This window comes from Pieris brassicae, chromosome 11 (assembly GCF_905147105.1).
Source record: "Pieris brassicae chromosome 11, ilPieBrab1.1, whole genome shotgun sequence".
NCBI classification, from domain to species: Eukaryota; Metazoa; Arthropoda; class Insecta; order Lepidoptera; family Pieridae; genus Pieris; species Pieris brassicae.
In genome coordinates this window covers 7,597,291-7,621,841 of record NC_059675.1, presented here as the reverse complement: position 1 = coordinate 7,621,841, position 24,551 = coordinate 7,597,291, and the positions used below count along the sequence as shown (strand labels likewise).

The window sequence follows — 24,551 nt, the reverse complement described above, 5'->3', positions numbered from 1 at the left end:
GTGTAGTCCAGTATTTGATAAAATCTATAATAAATTTTCTGAAACCTTTATATTGAATGAAGTGTTTACTGTTTTATTACAGTATTTCAATTATTAGCGTTGTGCCGTGACTACAGCTGCACTCCGCTAAATTGGTCTGACAGATATTTCGTCTCAAGTTTTTTCTCAAGAGCGAAGCTTCTCGTATCACGTATACTATAGAGTTGACGGCACACAGCGTACTTGTGATTTGTGGAAGAGTGACGAGCTCTTATGAGCTCTCTGGCAGGCGACCCTCAACACCCCATTGTTGACTTACGTACAATAGACGTAAGTAACATTACAAGTGTGTTTAGTGCACATCTTTTCTGTTCATAGGGGTTTATGTGTAAATACAGAAGTCAGGATTTGTAGGTATTGGTGTATTGAGATATGATTCTATACAATACTAACATTTTCACACACAAAACTTGGCAATTAACAGAGTGACGAACTAGTAGTATTATTATTACTTTATATCTTCCTTTTTTTAATAATGAAACACTTAGGGTTTGGATCACTATGATTGAACAAGTTTTGATATGCTCATTTCAATTCAATTAAATAGGTTTTAGTTATATTTAAAGAAATAAAATAATAATTAATAAAGTTTGAGAACACCTGGGCACCTATATCTAATTTAAAGTTTCTTCAGAAGTGTTAAGCTGAGCGGCCATCCGGACTGCTAGCGGAACTTTTGCGGATATTATTGTGATACGGTAAGCCAACTAAATCAACTGCAAAGCTCACGACTCTATAAGTTATGTGTTCAACTCACGCTGTTCAGACACAGAAGCCTTGTTATACTACTGTATTAACATTTATGCAAACCTTTGGTAGAAATGCGTTAACATTTATGACTTCAATCTGCACCAAATCATGACACTCACTAATCACTAAGTTTCAAACTCAAAATAACTTTATTAATACAGGTAACCGATAACAGTCAACAGAAAAGATGTTAAATTGTTTCTAAATTTTCATTTACTAACATTTCGCAAGTCAAAGTCGTAGAGTGGGCAAGAGGAACTGGCAAGAAACTCTCCGCCACTCCTTTTAATCGCCAAGTTTTGAGTCGTACATATTGTTTGTTAAGCAGAGCAGCCAGTAGCATATTCGAACTGGAGCAAATCAATTCCAACGATTAGGATCATTTAAATAATCGCCAAATTTATAAAAAGCTTTATTGATTAATTTACGTTTAACGAAAGTTTTGAATTTATTTAGTGGTCATTCTCTTATTTCGCTTGGGAGTTTGTTGTAAAAACGAATACAATATCCATATAAGAAGTGTTTTAGTAGTTGCATCTGGAGTCTGGTTGTTCGAACGCTTATTTTTGAGAGTGATTCACTAGCCATAAAAAGATCTCGCGTTTCAATCGACAACTCTTTACTAAACAAACGTTTTAACGCCTAAAATATAAAGTTTAAGAATAATTGATAGACTGTAACAGGATAACATTGAATAAGTTGCTAAAATGAAAAATATTGTGTAACTTTCAATTTTACAGAGAAAGATTTCTAAACCCATGTTTTCTCATCAGAGTCGTGGTCACATCTGCTACTGTCAATCAATAAAAGCTAATTGTTAGCTTATTGAAGAAAACTAGATAAAATATTAATCATATTATAAGTACTACACGTAGATTTAGCTTTAAAATTGAATATCGTTTACATTAATGAAAATGTTATATATGGGTATATTACACACAAATTACAGGTTAAGTATGCTTCAATATAAAACTATAATATTCCAACGAGCGTATTGACACGAGAGTACTTAATTTACGTAACCTGAATTTACTGCGAAAAGTTTTATTAAACATTTGTTGTCTTCTAATTTAAGGGTCAAAACAGGATGGAAAAAGTTATTGGTCAGTTTTCCTCGGCGCTTTGAAATACCTGCGTCACGTTAACTGCTCTCATAAATCTCTGAGAATTCCGAGGATATTTCTCCTCGGGACGCCTCTCAGAAACTTTTAGTATCTACGTGTGTTCCAGACACTGGCCTCATATTTTCAAGTACTAAGTATTTTCTTGAAATATAAACACATCTTTTGTGTATGTCTTTATATGTGTGTGTGTGGGGTGAATTCGCAGTTATTTTATAGTCTTTTATTTTGTGCAATAAATGACTTGAATATTGGGTTGTATCTTAACCAATAATAAGGTTCCCGAAAACGACAAACCATTCAATTTTAGCATGATTTTAGTGAAGCTGCCTTATCTAGCACGTATTTAACAAACAACAAAGCAGCTTCTAATCATATTTTTTTTAGTTTCTAGAAAAAAAGGTTTAATCTAGTTTCTAATGAAACCAAAGTTCAGATAATGTACTACAAATGCCATATTTGATCGTAAATAATTAAATTAATTCGTGTCAATATTTATTTTCCACAGAATAATATTCCGGCAACAAAATCTACACGCGTTTAGTATTCGACCTATTTACATTGTTAAACAACGCTTTCGAGATCTTTGTGATTTCAATATCAAAGGAAACAGGTAAGAGCGTGTGAACGCTATAGAATCTATTAATAAAGTTTATATACTATTAATCATTACCCCCTTTATAGAGTAAAGACAATAAACTACTTTTTTACTAAAGTGTATAGTATAGTACAATATATTTGTATCTATCCATCCAGTGATGCTACAAGACGTGGCCTCTGATTACTACACCTATTTCTGTGATTAATATTTTTACTATAGGCAAGTTTATCAGCTTTCTTTGGCTTTTCTTCTTTGTTCTTCGCTTCAATTTTCATTTTTCATTATCGGTGAAACCCTTCAGCGTAATAATAAGTCTAACTTTGCAAAAATATACTCGTAATACATTTGTACATAGACAAAATATAGAATATAATAGATATAATAGATAATAGAATTCAGTTTGAGGATTGAATCCTGAGGGCGGTAGAGTAATTCACTATCTGCAAAAAAGGCCATCCGTTAACTGAAGATGTTTACTTCATTTTCTCATTGGTCACCTCAGTTTTTTTTTATTTGCTACTATTTTATAGCGACACAATTATATATACGGGTTTAGGATTTCCTTCAACTATTTTATAAAATTCTTTACAATAGTTATCTAAATAGTAAAAGAAAAGAAAACAACAAATCCATAAAAAAATTGGATACGTTTTTTGCAATAAATACAGATCCTTATCGAAATAGCTATCCATTTTGTCTGATTGTCTAGGCTTAACGTTCCGTCTTCTGTGTCCGGAAAGAATTTATCTTAAGCTTCATTAGAATTGCGTGTTGGTGAAAATATTTTCGCTACTTATACATTTACATTATTTATAAATTTACTGAACATCATACTACGTTCTAAGTCTATTTTTATTTTACGAATAAAATAACATTCTAGTACTTCTACACTAGTTGGTTGTAAAATACAGTTATCTCATTTAATATACATTTAATTATTTCTATGCTTTAAACCTGAGCGCATATCAAACAAACTTATTCCGTCGTGTATATAATAGTTATGAATTTTTTGACACGTAACATATTAGAATAAAATATTTTTGTGAAGTTGGAAACAAAACTATTTGCAAACTTTTTATGTATTACGAATTTTCCTGCCCATTGCCGCCAAACATTTCCATTTGGTACATTGTTTGAAATTATTTCGAGATCATTACCCTTTAAGGACGCTGTCATAATGGAATACAGATAGTTTACGATGAAATAAAATATACATAGTTTGCGCGACTCTTGATGAAATAAAATTTCTTTGACGTAAATAAATTAATGTATAAATGAATTCGAGTTACATACTTAAAAGTAAACTATAGTATACCTTAAAAATAGAAATAAATTGTAGTTTTTCATCAGGCTTGGTGACGGCTCTTCACCTTTGTGATTAATTACAAACAAAACTTTTCCAATAAATCAGAAGAAATGTTAGGAATTCAAAGTTTTGCGTCCTATTTCCTGGTAGTAATCAACAAAGTTATACTTGTAGATTACTTTGTATTCGGTATGATTGCTTTTCTACCTATTCCAGAAACCGTACAACTCATTCTTCTTATATTCGAATTGCTGAAGCTGGTGAATTATAATCATAGATTCGCAGAATATTCCTTTAAGAACCACATTTTTACGGTGTGGTGCCGACTTATAGAATAGCACCTCCCCATCTCTACCCGTTGGTGTCGTATAAAGCGACTAAGGGTTATTAAGACATAGGAAAGTGACGACCCCATCGCCCTCTGGTGGGATAATTGAGCATTAACTATTTCTCCACCAGCGCAGTAAGTCCAACTAGTGGGAGTATTATGCTGCGTTAGCACACGAATTAGCCGACACCATCGGGGATCTACCACTTTCCCACTGAAAATAAGCGTTTAGTGTCCCACGCACGTGTGTCGCGTTTCGTTTAGTATGTATGGGACTCTGGAAAGTTCCTCGCCTTGCTGTCCAAATCATAGCAGCATGATTAAATAGAAAATGTTTACCCCAGGTTTACCTACAATTCTGCGTGCGCGGATTCTCCTAGAATCCGTCCTTGGGTGTGCTCCCTCAGGCTGTCCCGCGAATGGAGGGGACATAATACCGCTCAACTTCAGAGGCAAAATAAGAAATAAACTCACGGCAACACAATTTAACACAGACTTTACTAGCATTAGGACGCTTCACTCTAATATAGATATCGAGACGGATAAGCCGGCATTATTGTTTCTAACGGAGACCAAGATTCTTCTCTCATCTGTTGAACATTTGCACTACCCAGACTATTGTTTTGACCATAATTTTAAACGACCAGCCGGTGTATGTGTTTACATTCGTGAGGATATAAATTTCCATCGCCTCTCACATTTGGAAGAATCCGATCTTTCTACCTTATGAGTACGCGCAGAATGTGTTGACCACCTGCCCATCTACTGCTGCCTTTACATATCAAACAGCGGCAAGACCTAAGCTCGACTTATAGAACATGTCTAAACTGCAATCGATTCTCTTCTGCCTCTATCATCTGCTAAAGTACTTAATATTCGGTGTTTTCAATGCCCATCATTCGGAGTGGTTGAACTCTACTGACTATTCGGAAACAGGATTTCATGATTTTGCTCTTGAGTATGGTTTAACTCACAACACTACGCGAATACCAATGCATCAAGATCGTCATCGACGGAGCATGTTCCGACCTGAGAACGCAAGGGTGGGACCCTGGTGGTGGGATAGGACACAAGTCTGTGCCCTATCCCCAGTGCAATGAATGTTGCTAAGTTGCAACATATCATTGATATGTAGAAGAAACAGGATCGGGGATAGGATACATGGCCCCACATGGAGTACAGTTCTCAGCTCTGGGTGGGAGCTCCCCAGTACCAGCTCCATGCGCTTAAACGTATTCAACGAATAGCGGTTCGAATCGTCGCCGACTAATCCCTTTCCGATCGGCTTAACCCAGCTGCCCAGTGAAGTAATTCCGAACCAATTCGACCCCTACCTTCAAGAAAAGAGTGTACAAATTCTTAAAGGGCAGGCAACACGCTTGCGAGCCCTCTGGCATGGAAAGTGTCCATGAGCGACGGTATCACTTAACATCAGGCTAGCCTCCTGCCCGTTTGCCCCTGCTCTATAAATAGAAACCAGGCTGACCTGACCATCAGCCTTCACAGTCCGCTTTACAAGACTAGTTCTTTTGGGAAGTAGCTACTTGTGGAATCGGTTTCCGTTGTGGGTTTTCCCTGAGAGATATGACCTCCAACAGTTCAAAGTATGAGTATTCTCCTCCCTCAAAGCTCGGCAACGCACCCACTAAAACTGGGTATCCATGGCCTGCGATGACTGCCCTTTTTGAGTGTCCCGTAGGCTCGTAATCTATAAAAAAAATCACTAGAAGATTAAATAATTACACTTACAAATTAATGACATATGAATATGAATTCTTCGTCTTCATGGCATAGTCGACGCACATAATATATAGGTTGCCTAGTTTTGATTTGCGGCCAGACAGTAATTATTTCAGTTTGACAGACACATAAGCATGATCACATTTTTGGTGGAAAAATAATTAATGAAAGAGACACAAACAAGTTTTTTGTCCCTTTATTGCCCAATTAGTTAAGAGGACGGTTAAAGTTTTGATATAGTCATTTAACTCTATTTAAATTTGTCGTGTCGTATTTTCAATAAACTTATCGGCTTGATACCTTTATAAAACCAGCCCTGCGTGCAAACATAAATCTAGGAAATAGAATATCAGAAGCCTACAATTTAAATTTAGAGTATATTTGTGAAAAAGATCCAGACAGATGAAAATAGATTCGTATTAGAAAAGCTACATTATGTTAAAAGCGCTTAACGCCAAAATGCACTCAGTCTTCACGTCGTCCCAGTTTCACCTGTCCGATGGAGAGCTTTTAATGCAAATAATCTGTGACTTTATTCGTTCACCATTTTAAATGCTATAGAGGCTTTCATATATGGCCCGGGTAAAAAAATAAAAATAAAATAACTCAATGGCACTACAACCTTTTTAGGTCTGGGCCTATGATTTCTGCCGGCAAGCCGGTTTCCTCGCGATAAACTTTCGACTTTATCGACAAGCAAATGTTAATTGCGCATATAGAAAGAAAATCCATTGGTGCACAGCCGGGGATCGAACCTACGACCTCAGGCATGAGTGTCGCATGCTGAAGCCACTAGGCCAACACTGCTCTATATATATATAGCTCGGGTACCTCTAGGATTTTAGTAAATATATATATTTTATTTATTGATTATTTTCCTTTCTCATCAGCCTATTTCCCGCGATATTTCCCGAGGCTCTGTAAGCTACGCTGTTTATTTTATTTTTTAAAATTGAATTGGGATATAGATGTTTTAATATCTTTAAACAATACTTTTATTACTTATAATATAAAGTGCGTGGAAATACTGTCGTGTTTTTAAATTTTTTACAATACGCGTCCTATTTAAATCTCCAATGGTTCTATACAAATATATTGTTGTAACAATAATAACAGACTATTCCCGTTTTTATGAATCCAAATTTACTGTCGACAAAACATTTATTTCTCTTCGTTAAAATTCTATAACAACCTTTGCATTGAATTCAAAAAAGCTTCACAAATGTATATTGCTACACAATTTTTAAATAGGAAAAATATGCTCACTTGATTGCATTAATTATGTGAAAAGTTGTCGCGTTACATGAGTTATCGATTCATTTTATTTTTCAATCCAATAAATGGACTTAAACCCAAAAACCGGTCACCTACTTGCCAATTAGAAAAAACAAACAATCACGAAACAGATTCAGAAAGCTAAAAGATTGTCACACCCCTGTTTTTTTACTTCAATCGTTTTCTGGAATTCATATAACTGTGCATCTAAATGTAAAGAAATAATTAAATTTCTTAAATTAGGTTATTAATTATCTACTTTGTTAATACATATTATTATTTAATTTTGTTAGTTACTCTGTGGAGAAGACGCTTGTGTTGTTTGTCTATGTAAATGTTAGTCATTTTTAATTTGAATACGATGTTTTTCTTTATATTATAAAAGAAATAGGATAATAGTGATTTTCAACTGAATTAACAAACTCTATCTATAAAATATATTAGTAATTGTAATTAAAATATTTGATAAACATCAAGATTAGTAGCATTATCCCAGGATAACTACTAACAACAAACTTATATAATAACGCGGCATGTTAATAAAATCATTGCACAATGTCATTATCGTGGGGAAGTATCTTAAACCCAAAAAATATTCATATTATTAAGTATCTGACTTATAAATAAAAATATGTTGAAATGCATCACTTCTAATTAGTTACAGGAAGTCATAAAATATATATATTCAGTATACATTGCGGTAGAAAGACATCGGCGAGTTACGGAAGAGGTAAAATACATCATGACTGCATACAATATTGCTTACTTTCAAGGTGGCTAATTGTATTACGTAGAGTATATCACATATTCATTAGTGCACTTTAATTAGATACCTACATTCGCGTGGCATCGCACTCGGCACCTCTGTATTCTGCAACAGATAATAAACGCAAATATGTTAAAGACAAAGTAAAGCAGCTGTAGTTTGTGTTTTCATTTCCGTTTCTTTTATGTGCTAGTCTTTGATATATATTGTAAGCTAATTCTACAGAGAAAATAAATATTAAATGTTCATTGAAATTATTAGTGTAGTGTCGTAATCATATTAAAAACTGTGAACAAAGGAAATATTTATAATGTTCAATGATTGCAACAAAAACTAATATGACAATATTGGTAAAACTTGGTATATATTGGATTACAGATCCGGTGTCGTATTTCGATTATTGGATTTCACGATGTTGATTATTGAAATTTATTAGTTGATATTTAAATGTTTTAAGTAATACAACAAAGGTACAAATTAGGGTCATGAATGTAATTGAAATACACTCGAGAACAAAAAATCATAAATCCAACAGTATTGAAAGAATATAGGGTCGACTATCCTATTTGCTTAGAGACAGGGCGAACGTTTTCATTTATATATGTATATATATATATAATATAATGTAATATATATAAATATACTATAATAAAATCCTATGTTAATATATCAATAAGGGAGGCTTACAAGTTTGTCTCTAAACGTTTAGGAGATAATGGATATGAACAAAGTATTTATTACATCTAAAACGATAAGATCTGTACAGAATTATATCAAATGATGCAATAAATGAAAGTTTCGAATGGATTTCACGCCCTCTCCTATCTAGTGGGCCATAACGACCATATAAGGCCGATTGCTTTCTTAAACTTATCCCATTTGTACTCCAGCTAGACAGAATTGGAAGTTCTTTGTGCCAAAGTTACAACACTATTTCCATTTCTATTAAGTCAAAACTAATAAATTGTTCTGTCTTATCTAATCCGATCACAAAACTTAAAGTGATAAATGGTACCGAACTGCCTTTGGATGTCAGTAACTTCTAGCCTAAATAGTTTTTATTAAATCAAACTATCCTGACGTATACTTTATTTCCAAAGAGACAAGGGTCGTTGAAATGACTTTGTTCGGTAACCGATCGGCGTATCAACTGGCATATTACTTAAAACAACGCGTGAAGTGGTCCGCCCAGTATAAAGTTCATATTAACATAGTAAGGAACCCATTTCCATTATCATCCCCAATTTCGTGCTCGGGAGGCACTTAAATACTTAATGGATCTCGGCTCCCCGTAATTTACCGGGATGTTGGATTGAATAAAATCGTAAATCTTAACACCAGCAGACCAAAGATGCTATTATTAAAAATGATTTGTAATTATTCGTCTTTTAATGTAGGAAAGCTTTTTAATTACCTAATATACCGATACTAGGGGCTGGTTGAAGATTAAGTAAACGCTTACGTAATTCATCGTATTTTTGATTATATATTGAGGTGAAAGGGTGTCGCCTTATATAATATAATATTCTAAATTCTACGCGCTAGGAATAAACTGGATCAATATCGTGGCACGATACTACTTTATTATGCAAGTAATTTAGGTTATACTTGAAATAACCGCCGGAGTAGGTCACACCACATCAATAAGTCAGAACCGAGTAAGAAGTTAAATTATTAATTCTCAGAATTCGTTCATATGAAACACCAATTATTTAGCCAATATTCACAATAAATTAAAAAATTAAATATTTATTCTTCGACTTGACGCTGACGATGATTTGAAAGACGAAAACTGGAAACGCATCAGAGTAGCCTATACAGAGCTACAGATAGACCACCTCTTTCGTCTTAGGGCACATTAAGCACTCGATGACTGTATGTCGCAATCGAGCATCAGAGTGACAGAGATAGATTAGATAGACCTCTAAAAGCTTTCGATGCGCTAAGATGGAGCAGCATATTATGGTCGCGACTCTCTAACATTGGTGTCCGAGGCGATGACCTATGCCTGCTGAGTCACTCACATTCACGCATGGCCAAGGTCCGAGCAACCTTCGCACAACTTCGGCCTCTATGGCAGTCACATGCGTCGAATCAAGCTTAAAATATTCAGATCCAACGTCAAATATGTGCTGCTCTATGGGTGTGAAACGTGGAAGGTCACTAAATACATCTCCGCAGAATTTAAGTCTTCGTAACCTCCGTTTTCTGGGTATCTACTAGCCCGAGAAGATCTAAAACGACCAACTTTGGGAGCGCTACTGAGAAACGTCGTCCATGAGGCGACCATGCGTCGGGTTTTCTCTTTCCATAAAATATGGCGAGGGGGCCGATGGCTGGCCATGCGTGATACTCGTGAACGGGTGCTAATTGTGGTGACTGGTCGTACTTGAATTCGTGTATGCGGTGATGTTAGTGATTTTGACTATGTATTTGCGTGTTGTTCCCACGAGCATGTTAGCGCGTGCTCCTATTTCACCATGCCTTCTGCTGATAGAGGATCTTTGACAATCTGAGACAAAGCTTTGTTTTTAATTTATTTTAAAATATTATAAAAAGTGGAGCATGGAGTAATGGTTGCAGCTGCTTACAAACGTTGTGTAAAAAAAAACTTGGCAATTAAAAAGAGTGGCGGAGAGTTTATTGCCTGTTCTTCTCTTCCGATCCACGCCCTTGTTTTGAGAACTGGCAGTAAATGTAAAATTAGAAGCATTTAATGTATATTTCTTTTTTTGACGTTCATATTGTGTTACCTATATGAATAAATTATTTTTGACTTTGACTTTGAAACCCCGATTAGCCATCAGATCAAGCGACGCAAGTGACAATGGACACACCGAAAGAATTCCAATCATATCATCAAGCAGGCTTGATCGGAATCCGCAAGAAAAGCAGAATCGTAGTCGTTCCAAGCAAACCTAGTGTCGTACAGTTGCAGATGAGGCTAAGAGAGCCGGAAAGATTTGGAGCGAGGTGAAATATGAGGCTCAAGACCGAACTCTGCTCTAACTAGGGCACAGGACATTAAGTCATGTAAGTCATAATAAATTGCTGATAAAATATATAAAAGAAAATTGCAAATAAAAATTATACGCATGTAGCATGATTAAATAAATAAAATATAAAAGTAATACTATCACTTTATAATAGCTTGTTATACTGTGTCGTCGTCTATATCTATACCGGCCTCACGGACCTGTTTTCTATTGGTTGGTATCTTGGTTCTAGAACCTGAGCAAATGATACTAATTGTCGATTTCTTGTGTATTATTTTGTAGATACTGTATTAAACAAAAAAGAGGTTTTCTCACGCAACAAAGAATCACCACATAAGTCATTTCGCCCTCGAACGCGATAATGTTATGACTAGATTTCTGTGCCCTTTGGGAAATTCAAACTGTAATACAGCAGCCAATAAAACATTGTTCATGTGTTTGTATGTAAATCCCATAACGATACTTGATCTCAACTCCCCCGAGGCTTGTAGTTAGAGATTGGTTTCATGGATTTGAGATTATAATAACAGGCATTTGAACTAATTGGTTATTCAAATGCCTCAATATATTTTCATACATCTTTAACCGAATGATTTATGTGTACGCGACGCTTTTACACGATTAAACTCACAAAACTCTAACGCCTGATGGATTCGAGTCGCATATCTTTATAGGATAGAAAAAATAAATCGTAGTAAGGTAGCAGTAACCTACTTGTTGATAATCCATTAAAATTTCATATGTTCAAATGCAATCACATTACTTAAATATAACAACCGGATACTCTTGTTCTAACTCTATTAACCTTATATTACTGTACAGTATTATTACTCAATTACGCTAAATGTTCTTGATGTACTCCGAAAAATAAATTGATTAAATAAAAAAATAAATTCCCGTCTGATTTTGTGGAGATCGAAATAACGTCGAAAAGCATATTTCCGGAAATAATTAAATTTTTGCATCAGCGACCGTGTTACGTTCCCACGTTAATTTTTAACTAACTAGCTTTTTATAATATTTATTATATAACACATAAGAAGATTTCCCACCTCCGTGCTTAAGTTGGTTTTTATATGTATGTTTTTATAGTATAAAAGTTATTATTTTCAAACTTACAAAAAGAAATTTACTAATGTATAAACAATATTATATAAAAACTAGTTGCCCCCGCGAACTTCGTTTCTCCTTAATGTGATTTTACTTAGCCTACGTTTTTAGTACATACCAACATGGAACATTTTGCTATGTTACCCCTGTTCGGTTTTCCGAAACAATTTTTTTTTTGGTTTTTCTGTGAATATCGCTATATATATATAAAATTCTCGTTTCTCTATATAAACCTCAGAGTTCAAGTTATATTTTTTTGGTTGGGTCTTTAATGTAACAGGATTGGAAACCCATCTTAGCATCGACTTTTTCCATGTCAAGCGACATGCCAAATTTAGATTTTGTTCCTGAGCTGAAAAACGTTTGATATGTACGTTAGAGTGGGAAAATGCTGGTGTCCATTACTATTTTCTTTGAATGCATGGAGAATGTTTACCAGCGTATTGCTATGCATCGATCAACTTTCTCTAGTTTATTTGTGTCTTTGAACGAAATTCCCTAGCCAGTTTATTGTTTATTCCCTTGCCAGCTTAGTGAACACATTTAGGAATCTCGATTTAAAAAGTTTTGGTCTTCGTGTCCTACCTCCTTTTTGACCTCAATCTCTGTATTAGCCAAAATTCCAACAAATAGAAGGGTCTAGAAATATCTGCCACGCACTGGCGTAAATACCATTGGGGGCGCATTTTGGCCCGCCGCCGCACCAGATGAAGAGTTATAATTATACTTGCCGCAGTAAACGTGTTAAAAGACATGCAAATCATTAAAGTTTAAAAACGAAAAGATCGTAAAAACACTTCAGTCAAGCAATTTGCTAATCGTATTTCAGTTCGTGCTTGAAGGTTCTTCTGAGACCCGCACAAATTACACAACAAACTTTAAGTCAAAATCCAATAGCCCGGCTTAATGTTAATTGAATTTCAGATTTACGTCTAACGGAGCTAACGCTGCTTGGATTTCGACGTGGCGTGGACATATTATTTCAATTAATTATTTCATTAAGAACTTCACTTACTCTACTTTAATCTCAAATGTTAAATATTGGAATTTGTGTAAACCTTCCAATTCGATATTTCAATATTGATCAAATGTTTCTAATTTAACAAAATCGTGCTGTCGTTCTAACATAAAATATGTTCTTAATCAATTAAAAAAATATTTACAACAAAATGATAAATAAGGTCTAATTCAAATCTAAAAGGAAATGTGATTGAAAAATGTATGTTCGATATCTAAAAAGTCGAAATAAAATCGAATGAAATCTGGAGCTATCGTGTCATGTAATCGGATTACCTGAGTGCAGTCTGTAACCCAACAACACGCTCTAATGTCACCTTAATATAGAACATCAGGTATCAGAAACACATTGGCCCTGTGGGTCCAATCAGCTATATATTCTATAAACCAATATTGTCTAAGTAGACAGCACCCGATGTTGACTAGATTTATATACTAAAACAAAATCCATCTACACTAATTTTATTTTAAGATTTTAATATGATTTACGATCTTTTAATAAGTAATATAATAATATGCGAAAACGGAAGTATCTATCTACTTATCGTCCGTATATACTTAAAAAACCTATTCACTTCCGGCGCGAGTTAATTTCAAAATAATTATAAAATAAAATATGTGTTACCCTTATTAAAAAATACACAGTAACACCATGGATGTTTGTTCCAAAAATCCACATACAGTACTTATTTCTTTGTCTCCATTGGTTGTTACATATTCTAAGTGAAGGCAGTGTATTTTGTGATTACAAAAAGTTAATTCGAATAATTCACAAGTTTCCCGAAAAAAATCTGAAATTTATTTACGATGTTTATGCTTGGCAAAATAATGAGCAAAGCTGTACCGATTTTTTATAGGAAATGTAAGATGCTTAAGACTTAACAATACTTCAAGTTTTTATTATAAAAGGTAGTTTGAGCGCATAAGCATTGCTGACGGCAACTTGATAGCGTAGTGTTTTCTTTCTTTTGTTCCTTTGCTCTTTGCAGACCGCAAACTTTATAGCGAATATCGATTGAGCAAATTTCCATTGCATATTAACGTCTTTTGTGTCATGAAACGCTCAACCGGAAACTTACAGCCACATGAAGCGAAAGAAAATAAATATACCATAATCATTTAAAGATAATTTTTACTTATTGATATAAAATGTTTATTTTTACGGAAAAATAATTATATAGGTAGCAATCCAATATTTAACAGTCAATGTAGTTGAGGTTATAATTTTGTAACACAAGATGCGTTGTTTCCGAAACATATTCTAACGTTCTAGTATAATATTTACCTAAATTGCGAATATGTCGCTAATTTCGATTGTAGTCGCTACACGACAGCAGGTCGTAATTAGACATTCCACTGTTCACACGATTAGCAGTCCCGTTGTCCTATTATGGAATTAGATTACTATGTATTTACGGTTACTTAAGCGTAACTATTACCTTTAATAACTTACTAAATACCAAAATAGTCAATACATTTATTAAAATTATCAACTCGGAGCATCAGAGATTTATTAGCTTACTTTGTTTTCAGGTCCAAACTGCATTCAATATTTCTTAAAGTTTCTTTCTAAATGAACATTTCACATTGTTTGAAAGAAATATTTAATATATAATTCTATCATTTCTATCGATTTCGTTTTTAACTGGTTGTAATGTCAGATGAGAAAGAAAGAAAGAGAATTACAAAAAGAGTATTTTAACAATTAAATGTATTTTTGTTGGTAACTATTTTTAGGGAATATCCACCCGTTATAGGATCCATATTACAACTATAAATATCATCTTAGTATTGAAATGATTATAAAAAAAGTGATGTAAAAATAACATAAGCAAACATTCCTGTCGCTTATTAAATAATTCGCGTTATTCCAGATATTATGAGGAACTATCCTCATCTTTAATCATCAGTATGTTATAAGGCTTTGTACCGTGGATTTGGGCTAAAGGACCTAAGGGCCAAAATATTCAATTGGCGTATCGTAGTTTGGCGAGAGGCCAGGCGCCGCTGCATATTGATGTGCCAACTTTTCTGCCCGTTCAGCTCATTGATACGAACTTCACCGACCGCCTGCCAAACTGTATCCTTATGCACTGGTCATATGAATTTAATAGGACATCATATAGCTTGCATCTTTAACCTTCATGTAGATTTTATATTTCATATTCTTAATATGATTTTATTTACGTAGGCATTTACCATGGCAACGGTATTTTGATATAATAGGTTAAATAAATTCCTACGAATGATACAATTTAGGTCTCATGGATGAGCTTTACCAAAATAACTATCAATGAAGACTATTCAACAAAAATAATTTTTAACATGCCGTTATCAAATTTGAATTAAGGCTTCGGTGGGTATTCGATAAAATCACGCGAGCGCAGGAGAAACTAAAACTTTTCCCAATATTTGAAGAATATCCGTGGGTTTTAATACTTCGGTTTCCCGAACTGGTCGCGGGTAAAGTTTGATATATATTATCTCGTTATACAAAGGAGAGGAAACTGAACTTTTACGTTCACCTCGTTTAGTCGGCCCGCGGTTATCACGCCCCTGAGGCCTACCTCTTTCTTACGTCATGCTAAATTCATACATTCACTTCTTTCCCTTATTACAAAAAATATACCTTTATTGTTCCAAACTATTCTGGAAATTGAGATAATAAGAATAAATTGCTATTTCATGGCTTTTAATAATACTGAAAAAACGGTTTTCCTATCTTACCGTAACACTTACCATAAAACCTACAGAGGCGTTTCGACATCCATTTTCCGCTTAATATTTTCACTTTATATGTGACTGGTGTTAATCTAGTACGTTATTGGCTCTGAAAATGATATTTAAAGCGAAATATTTAAGTTTAGTTGCTCCAAAAAGCTTTTGAAATCCATTTCAAAATAAAATTTTATATCACTTTCCATGGAGCTTTAATCACATTGCATATTGGCTTTATCAATTAAAGAACGAACGTTGCCTAGGATATCTTAAAATAGAGTACCTAGAAAATTTGTATTTGCTGTAGACAGCTACATACCCTGAAATATACTACTTAATAAAGATCATTAATTACTCAGCAGAACATGAATGTACCTTTTTATATGGGTTAAAGCTCCTTTTATTCTGAGGGAATAAAACTAAATAAACACTATTTAAGGAAAACGGTACGTGAAGCGTGGAGAAGACCCTGGCTGATGGCCTGGACGTGGAGCATGCTTGCGCCATTCTATTTTGTTAATAACCACAATGACACTTAATAGAGCAATAAATATAACGAACAAAGGATAACTAAACGCGAATAGTTTGTTTTGTAAGCAATCAATTACATACACTGCTCCAGTTTCGATGGAGTGAAAACACGACGCTCTTTTGTACGGATGCTGTTGATCCATTGTTGTATGATAAAATATCTCCTTACTAATGCATCTGAATGATTGATGCGCTCAATAACAGCCTAGTGGCCGTATTTATTCTTAAATATTTCATAGTTAAGAATAAATAAATGAAACCAGTGAACACTCTGTAAAACATCCCAAACATAATAAATGCTAAATCTTTTCCAGATTTTGTATTAATTCTAATAATTTAATACTGGCATAGTAGTAAGTTTTACTAGATTTTATTTCAATAGTATTTATTTCAATAATATTAGCACATTTAATAAAAAACTAACGTATTCATCTTCTATTAATATAAAATGTACTGGGGATATAAATTAAATACTAATAAGTATTCAAGATACCTTCGACGAATTACGTATCCTTATCGTTTGAAGTTATGACAAGAATTCTCATCAAATACCATAGATTTAGCTTTACTTTAGATATGTGGTCTCGTTGGACATCACAGAAACTAATCCAAACGTCTTCACCAAACGTAATTAAAATTTTAATAAATCAGTGGCGCTACAAACTTTTAAGGTCTTGGCCTCAGATTTCTGTATCTGTTTCATGATCATTTGTAAATTGAATAGGCAAGTAGGTGATCAGCCTTCTGTGCCTGACGCACGCCGTCCAATTTTAGGCAAGTCGGTTTCCTCACTATGTTTTCCTTCACCGTTCGTGCGAATGTAAAATGCGCACATAGCAAGAAAGTCCATTGGTGCACAGTTGGGGATCGAACCTATGACCTCAAGGATGAGAATCGCACGCTGAAGCTACTAGGCCTACACTGCTCAAACATTAATTAAAAGCGAATACGATAACACTATAATGGTGAAATATTATGAATAAAAAAATGGCTTTGAATGTCTTAATAATTAAATGAATGTAGTTTGTCTTCAGAAATTATTTAAGGAACGGTAAATTTGCACAAGGTCGTTTTGGGGGAGCCAAGCGCGTAAACAAAGATCCTCATTGGTTTTATTTGAAAAGTTTTTATGGGTAACATTGAGGAGTCTGATCTGAGTCACCTCTGATCGACAACTGCCTAAGAAATATCCGGCCATTGTAAAAAGCTGTGCTGTCGTTCGTATAGCAATGAATGCTGCTATGTTGCACGGGTTTCGAGCCGTAACATGCTCCATTGATGATGACCTTAATGCTCAAATCACTGAGAAATCTGGAAATCCAGTTGCATAATTTCTCAGGGGACCCATAGCACTCGGGGAGTTTCGAGAAATGTGCCGGGGGCAACACCTGATCGGAGGCTTTCTCTATGTCCAAACTTAACGCCACTCCCTTAGACTTAATTGCCTTTGCCCACCTATACGTGAGGAAAACGAGAAGATCACCAGCCGAGCGATCACGATCATTATTCAGCTGGTGGCACTGTAGCTACCTCAGGAGCTCAGTATTTTGCAGAACAAGGAGGTAATAGCTATTGGGGGATTTATTTGGGAATCGGATGTATTGCGGTTTTGGTATGCCATTGTACCATTTTACCATGCCTCCTTCTGATAGAGGACAAATCTTTGTTTTTAATTTTTTTATTTTTATTAATTAGATATTAATTACTTAAGAAGTCATGTACAACTTGGTGTAATGGTTGCAGCTCCTTACCAACATTGTGTAAAACAAAAAAACTTGGCCGTTAAAAAACGTGATGGAGAGTTTATTGGCAGTTCTTCTCTTCCGTTCTACGTCCTCGATTTGAGAACTGGCAGTAAATGTAAAATTAGAATCATTTCATATGTATTTCTATTTTGACGTTCATATAGGTAACATAATGTACACTATATTGTGTTACCGCAGAACCATTTGTGTCAAATCACCAGTCGCAATATATGCTATAGTTTAAATGTGCTCGAAGAGTTGGGCAGTTTCAGCATTTCGGCAAACAACAAAGGCGTAGAATCGCAGTCTACACCCAGAACCTATCTGGGTTAACAGGAAGCCGAGAACAGAGATGCTCTGTGACGTACACCCAAACTCTCGCCCACGGTACAGAAGAATGTTTGTACCCCGAGTAGCAGAGGAAGAAAGTATCAACAGTGAGAAAGAGCAAAGCTGCCTTCGAAAATCTCACTCACCACACGAAAAGCGAGTACAACAGGGTAAACCTATTGCATCACATTACGCCGGTACCTGTGAAACTGGTACTGCACCGGTCTTGACTGATAAAACATATATATAATCGCTATAGACTTTTAAGACATAAAGAGTTGTAGCGCTGCTGTAGTATTATTGAATATTTTAAGGTTTATTGTGATTTAGAAATATTTCTTGCCTATATATTTAAAGTTACCTGAAAGAAATCATCCAAGGAATGTTTTTGTAACAAAACTTTTACTTTCAAACATTTTTTCTTAAGCTTTACCGAACCTCTGAACCTGTACTCATATGTATATAACACGAGACAAAAAAAACAAAGGAAATTGTCGAAAATGAATGTTAAAATTTAGTATGTTTATCAAATTTGGTTGTAAACACTCTACCTACTTTTTGATAATGGAACTGTACTCTTAAAGCGCCATAATGTTTTTATGTAAACTCCATAATCCGTTGATTCGAAGCGGACTGGTGAACCTTTTACTTTATACATATTTGCTTTATAAAACAAAGCATTTATACTCGCCTTACAACCTAAATGTAAAGAATTTAAAAGGGAAGCGTACGAACAAGTAGGTTGGGAAAAAACAGCATGGTAATACAAATCTGACATCAGATCATCACAATCACAAATTCGACGATCTTACGCACTAAATAATGAGCAATTCATTTCAGTGTAAAGTGAATGGACCATATTATGTTCCTAATGAAGATCTTGTCCCCGAAATTTATCAGTTACCAGAATTAGCTAAAATAATTACTAATATAATATACAAAACTAATACTAATATACGTATTTATGTATAAATTAGATAAGATTGCTTGAATAAGCTTGAATTAAATAAGTACCAAGGAATCCTCGGGAGCCCCGGACTCTTTGTGGTCTTATCCTGGTGCTGGAAGAAACGTATTCATAATGTGTATCAGTTCCATTTTATAGTAGATTTTCTAAACCATACGGTTTATCTTTAAGTCCGGTCTACCTATAAGAAAGTCTAAGAAATGGGATTGTTTTATAATTAAATGGCTCGCTCCCCAATAACCAATTTGGAAGCAACAACGCTGGGAGGTATCGCAGGAAAATTCGATTTGAAAATTCTAATTGCGAGAGTTCGTGCCACAACCACATAGAAATATTTCATTCGGCGTTTCGCCAATTTCGGATTTTAGTTTTTCACTCCATTTCACTATTAAATAACAAATCGTGTAAGCTTTCAACTTTGTTGCTCTATTTTCTGTCCATTTTTACATATTTACTTTAACACTGTGGTTTTAAACAATTAATAGATAAAATTCATGCCTGAATTATTTAATTAACTAAATGTAATTAGTTATTTAATTCATTTGAGGTTAGATAAAATCCCAATTGTATTTAACAATTAAATAATAAAAAAGAAGTTTTTAATTTTTAGGTATTATATAAAGTTATTCACATTTACTTTACACAGAATGGAAAATCTCATCTAGGTATACTAAAGTGGTTTACATACGAGTGTATCTAATTGGTATTTCGTGTTTCGTTTGTTTCAAGAACTCATACTCGGCATTACGGATACTGCATATCAGTATGATGTTGGCATATATTGAACCATATTGTACGTTTTATAGATAACTAGTTGAAGTCTTGTAAACTAGTAGGTGAAAGTTAAGCCCTACCATAAAACTACAGGCAATTTTCACCTCTAAAATAAAAATTACTTTAAGTAAATTACCATTTTTGGTAAACTCTTTATTTTATTAGTAACAAACAAGATTTAATCATATATTTTAATAATCTCTTTTATTGTAGAATTTTATAGAGATATATGGTCGTCAGTATGCAACTGAAGTTTTTCATAACCAGGCGAGGTGGAGCTCTGGCATCGAAGCGAATTGTAATTAAGTAAAGAGAATGAAATGGAAATAGCTTTTTTATTTTGGCTGACACTGTTTATTAAAACCAGGGCACTAAAGATTTAATTTCGTTAGCGATAAATTTTCTTTAAGTCTCATTTGTAGTCTAGGAATAAACAGATAAGAATATAAAATAAGGTAAATTCAAGCTAGAATCACAAGTTTAATGAACTCTAATACTAAGTTATCAATAAAGTCGGAGCACATGAAGTGCTTCTGTCTGAAACAGCTCTTAATCTATTTGATCAATATTGCCAGATAACATTCAGTCATTATTGAGCTGTAATAAATCTTTGTCATTGTTGCTCACGTTTCATTTGGTACCGCTGAGTAAGCGCCTACTCATTTCGCGTAGTTCACGTCAAAATACTTCAATTGACTTCTTAAACTTCGTAAACAATAAGGCGTTATAAGACCTTTTATATTAACTTTATTAAGCATTGACGGCAACAAGATTTCTTATCGATTAAATTTGTTTTATGTTGTATTATCTCTCAGAAGACAAATGTTGAAAGATTGATGACACAAAGCGTTACATGAATATACATAATATATATAATATACATATATATAAAAACTTGGTTTGTTTAAATACGTTTTTTAATTCATATCTTTTACAGTTATTTCTGAAATCTTTAATTATTGATTAGCAAGGATGGAATAAAGCATAGTCATATATCTCTTGTCTGAGCGAGATTAAAGGGGCGATGCCGATGTCATCCATCTCTGTAAAACGCTGTTTCGACGCTAGAGCCGCACTATTCACGCCTATAATGCCGTGTCCATATACATGTTAGTAATAAAAACTAGCTTCTCAAAAAGTGAATTAAGAAGCAACGGTGAAATTTCTTCTATTTCTTCGATTCTACTGTTATAGAAAAGACACTGTTAAGTTACGATGGTAATTGCGTGTCGATCGTATCATTGTCTTAGATAAGCTGCCCTTAGAGACATTTGAGCGGCCTAAAACATTTTAAAAACCTTCGAAATGCTGCATTTCGATTTTGCTATGTTATTATAAATATGTGACTACCATAATTATAATGAATCCGACATTACCAGAATACTAAACCTATATTTTGTTAAGTTACGTTAGGTTAGCAACCAGGCCATAAGCGGCTCAATACAAAAGAAGTTTGTATTCTACATTGCTTTTTAAGATTAATGATTTTAAGTCATATAGATTACTTTAAAGATTTATTATAAGTCAGAAATATGTTCGAAAATTTTATGAAGTCATATGTCACTTTTCTGTAATGTTTTGTATGCGCCCTAAGTGTTATAAACGTTCTGAAATGGCCTGATGCACGGCTGGCTTTTTCAAAAATAACTACAAAATTCAGGACGAATTTACGACAAAAAGTATGAAATTTAAGTATATAATCCTTTTGTAGTAGTAAATGTGGTTATGCAGCGCGTGTCCGATTACAATATTAAAAAACTCCATTTGAACAATCGTATGTTTTATTTTCTCACGTTATAAATAACATTTGTACGTTTCAGTCAAAATACACATTTGCTGCCATAAGCAATATTTCAATACAACAACAAACAAAAGTCTTTGTTTTAACACCACGGGTCTGACACTACGTAGGTTGTTGTTGGATAGTATGATCTGGAACAATCAAATATTATAAAACAAATGTAAAATATAGCATGCAAAACACCAATTTCACCTTCACCAAAATTAAAAGGTTTAGGAATACTTTTCTAGAAAAAAAATATACAAAATAATTACTTATTTAAAAAAATTTATTTTTAAAAGCAGATGCGATAAATGCTCAAGTTTGTCATTATTGGTATTTATCTTATTTATTAGTTTATCTATGTTATTAATAATATTTTAAAGTAATAAGTTTTGTATATCTATAATTTATTTTTATTTTATACATTGTAACGCTTCGAAATTTCTTACTATAGTATAAAGAAGAAAATAATAAAGTGTAGAAAATTAACAATAATTGACTTTGGACTTCAGTGTAACTTTAACAAACATAAATTATATGTACCTGTAACCTCCGTCATAACCGTGTCCGTAGCTGGGAGCATATCCTCCGTAACCATATCCGCCTCCGTATCCATGACCATAAATTCCATAACCACTGTAGCCTCCGTAACCGCCATACAATCCATGTCCCCCATAACCACTGTAGCCTCCATATCCTCCGTAGCCTCCGTAACTCCTGCCACGGAGAGCGGTTGCAGCGATGGCTCCACCCACCAAACCAGCCTTAGCTCCAATCACACCCGCTCCCAAACCTACTGCACCGGCTGCCAAACCTGCTCCAAGAAGACCAGCTCCAGCTCCTATAAGTTCCACGTAACATTAATTATATAGCCTTCTTTGATATTACATATACTACTCTATGTTAAATTAGTATTAATTTATATAACTAAAATAGTCTTCACTAAATAATAAATATATATTTTATGTTACAATAATAATAATTATAACACCAAAGTTTGAATATAATAAAAAATATGAAACAAATAATATTGCGAAGAAGGTGTCGTTAACCAAGGGAACGATTTTAAAAGTTTCAATGATACTCTTTAAATGTAAGTTAAGCCACAAAATAATCAAAGCAGCAACAAGAAGACCATCATAGTTTGTACTCTTAAATCATACGTATGAACGTTTCTTATATCAGAGCAAGAGGCTTACCCAATAAGGCGATGTGTCTTTTCGGCCTTTGGACAGGCTGTAGGGCAGTCATCAAGGGTCCATTTTCAACAGCTAGGGAAAATGCACACGCCACCAGCACAAAGAAAGCCACCAAGTAAAATCTCATTTTTATTCTGAAAATATATATCACAATTTCATTTTACAAAAAAAATATTATTATTATATTTTTTCAAAACAAAAATACATAAAAAAATAGGATATGGAAATTTAATAACAAATAACTAAATAAGTATGCAATAATTAAGAACTTATTACACGGTATCTTTAAAAATAGGATGTTTTCTTTTTTTGGTTATCAAAATAATTTTATTTTAAATATATCCAATAGCGCACCTTAATTTTTGTTACTATAGTTACAAGCGACCACTTAAAAGTATACTGTCCGCCGCGATCCTGGCACTGACTTTTATAGGATCAACGGACACATGGCAAGAAAATATGTCAGTGATCCATGCTGAATTCGCCACACCTTAAATATCTATAACCTTCGACTGTACCTAAAGTCTTATAAAATGAAGAGTTTTGTTTAATGGTTATTATATTTGTAAGAATTTTTTTATAATTATAGTATTTACAATGGTTTTTAATTTTATATTTCAATGATATCTAAGACTAGATACAAATTTATTAATTATATTTATCGTCACTAGTTTAATGTAACATAAAAGTTGAAAATTGTTCTCATAATTTATATAAACTTATTATACATAAGTTTTAAAAACATGCCTACGAGGATATAACCATGATTCGCTTATTTACACTTTTACACTACATGTTAATTCATGGTGATTAGACAGATCTTTCCATGGTAACATCTAAAATCTAGCCCGTTGTGTTATTTTTTTTTCAAACAAACAAATTATCGTTATATAAATTAAGATTTTCCTAACCCACATAGTAATAATAATTATGACGAATAGAAAACTAAATTTAAAGAGTTTAGTCCCTGTTGCAGGCAGTGTAGTTTTTATGCTGGAAGCATTGCGATATTTATTCGTTGAGCGAGGAAAGCATATGCTCTGGGAGTTGAAGGAAAGACTTTTATATTTTTGCCGTTTATTATTTTCCTATCGAACTAATTATATAATAGATCTGAATAATTCGATAGAGGCCATCAACGAAGTACTTAAGTTTGCTGAGTGGCAGGTGATAATCAGACGACGGTTAGATAGATTGGATAGATTTAGAAATAATACTAATATTAATATCTATATACTTCTAAGGTTTCTTTTAAAATCGGTGCCCCTAAGAGCTACAGTGATGTTTTATTAATTATTTTAATTATTGGGGCTTTATATATTAGTAATATTTTTTCGTCGGTGTCCAAATTCTCACCATGGATGGATCTCACAATCAACAAAATATTAAGTTACACCTATTTAATTAAAATACCATATAATCCTAAAATGACCTGAAAGATTTATTTAATTTAAA

At 33.7% G+C, this 24,551-nt stretch overlaps 1 protein-coding gene across 2 annotated transcripts; it reads right to left on the bottom strand.

The window, feature by feature from the left end:
• Window positions 1-21,877: 21,877 nt before the first annotated feature.
• LOC123716278 (acanthoscurrin-2-like) lies at window positions 21,878-23,531 on the bottom strand. 2 transcript variants are annotated; one of them, XM_045671940.1, is made up of 5 exons: window positions 23,451-23,531; window positions 23,097-23,230; window positions 22,577-22,738; window positions 22,441-22,531; window positions 21,878-22,046 (listed from the first exon to the last, which is right to left on the bottom strand). In XM_045671940.1, exons 2-5 carry the CDS (start codon window positions 23,221-23,223, stop codon window positions 21,998-22,000), a joined length of 429 nt encoding a protein of 142 aa, XP_045527896.1. In that variant the 5' UTR covers window positions 23,224-23,230; window positions 23,451-23,531; the 3' UTR covers window positions 21,878-21,997. The 2 variants fall into 2 exon arrangements, with proteins under 2 accessions (XP_045527896.1, XP_045527895.1); XM_045671939.1 differs by having other exon boundaries at window positions 22,441-22,738.
• Between the last annotated feature and the right edge of the window lie 1,020 nt (window positions 23,532-24,551).